The following is a 1,753-nucleotide window of genomic DNA, read 5'->3' as shown; positions in this document are numbered from 1 at the left end:
GGCCGTGTTTGCCCGTTTTGGGGCTGTCTGGGGTGGGCTCAGGGCTGTGTGAGGGGCTCTGGGTGTCTCTGTAGGGCCGTGGTTGTCTCTCTGGGGCCGTGGTTTCTCAGGGGATATTTTGGGGCACATTTGGGATATTTTGGGGTCCCTGGGTACCTTGGCATGGCCGTGTTTGCCCGTTTTGGGGCTGTTTTTGGGGATATCAGGGCTGTGTGAGGGGGTGTCTGGGGTGGGCTCAGAGCCCAGGGAAGGCTCCGGGATGGGCTCTGGGTGTGTCTCTGTAGGGCCGTGGTTGCTTCTCTGGGGCCGTGGCTGCTCAGGGGATATTTTGGGACACATTTGGGATATTTTGGGACACATTTGGGATATTTTGGGGTCCCTGGGTACCTTGGCATGGCCGTGTTTGCCCGTTTTGGAGGTGCTCATCTCCACGATCTTGCAGGGGCGGCCCTTGAGGACGACGAAGCCGTTCTTGCGCAGGGCCGAGCACTGCATGGGGAACGTGGCCGAGGCCCCCGCGTCCCCCGTCTCGAAGTCCAGGTCGTCGGCCATCGCCTCTCTGGGGGGGAAACCCAAAAAAAAAGGGGGGTCAGGGGGTGAGGAACCCCAAAATCTGGGAGTTATGGGAGTGGGGACCCCAAAAAGGGTCACGGGAAACGTGGCCAAGGCCCCCACGTCCCCCGTCTCGAAGTCCAGGTCGTCGGCCATCGCCTCTCTGGGGGGGAAACCCAAAAAAAAAGGGGGGTCAGGGGGTGAGGAACCCCAAAAATGAGGGGTCAGGGGGTGCAGGACCCCAAAAAGGGTCATGGGGAACGTGGCCGAGGCCCCCCCGTGTCCCCCGGCTCCAAATCCAGGTCGTCAGCCATCGCCTCTCTGGGGGGGAAAAAACCCAAAAGAGGAGGATCAGGGGGTCAGGAACCCCAAAAAATAGGGGGTCAGGGAGGGTAGAAGGGACCCCAAGAATGAGGGGAGTCAGAAGACCCCAAAAATGAGGGGTCAGGGGGTGCAGGACCCCAAAAAGGGGTCACGGGGAACGTGGTTGAGGCCCCCCTGTGTCCCCTGTTTCCAAGGCCCTCGACTGTCTGGGGGGGGGAAACCCCAAAAAATGAGGGGTCAGGAACCCCAAAAATTGAGGGGTCAGGGGGTGAGGAACCCCAAAATCAGGGAGTTATGGGGATGGGGACCCCAAAAAGGGTCACGGGGAACGTGGCCGAGGCCCCCCCGTGTCCCACGTCTCGAAGTCCAGGTTGTCAAACCTCGACTGTCTGGGGGGGAAACCCCAAAAAATGAGGGGTCAGGGGGTGAGGAACCCCAAAAAATAGGGGGTCAGAGAGAGTAGAAGGGACCCCAAAAATGGGGGGAGTCAGAGAGACCCCAAAAATGAGGAGTCAGGGGGTGCAGGACCCCAAAAAGGGTCACGGGAATGTGGCCGAGGCCCCCCCGTGTCCCCTGTTTCCAAGGCCCTCGACTGTCTGGGGGGGGGAACCCCAAAAAATGAGGGGTCAAGAGATCAAGAACCCCAAAAATGAGGGGTCAGGGGGTCAGGAACCCCCAAAAATCAGGGAGTTATGGGGGTGGGGACCCCAAAAAGGGTCACGGGGAACGTGGTCGAAGCCCCCCCGTGTCCCCTGTTTCCAAGGCCAGGTCGTCAAACCTCGACTGTTTTGGGGGGGAAACCCCAAAAAATGAGGGGTCAGGGGTCACCCCAAAAATGGGGAGGGTCAGGGAGAGTCAGGGGACCCCAAAATGGGAA

The 1,753-nt window shown here is 60.2% G+C and overlaps 1 protein-coding gene across 1 annotated transcript; it reads right to left on the bottom strand.

The window, feature by feature from the left end:
- Positions 1-156: 156 nt before the first annotated feature.
- On the bottom strand, positions 157-592 carry LOC113942191 (eukaryotic translation initiation factor 5A-1-like; the record flags this gene model as incomplete). The annotated part of the gene is made up of 1 exon (XM_027633330.1): positions 157-592. A coding segment is annotated over exon 1 (396 nt), but the record flags the coding sequence as incomplete, so codon positions are not given.
- Between the last annotated feature and the right edge of the window lie 1,161 nt (positions 593-1,753).

This window comes from Corapipo altera, unplaced genomic scaffold (assembly GCF_003945725.1).
Source record: "Corapipo altera isolate COAL_440 unplaced genomic scaffold, ASM394572v1 55760, whole genome shotgun sequence".
NCBI classification, from domain to species: domain Eukaryota; kingdom Metazoa; phylum Chordata; class Aves; order Passeriformes; family Pipridae; genus Corapipo; species Corapipo altera.
The sequence above is the reverse complement of the archived record's forward strand: the minus strand, read 5'-3'. Positions and strand labels throughout refer to the sequence as shown.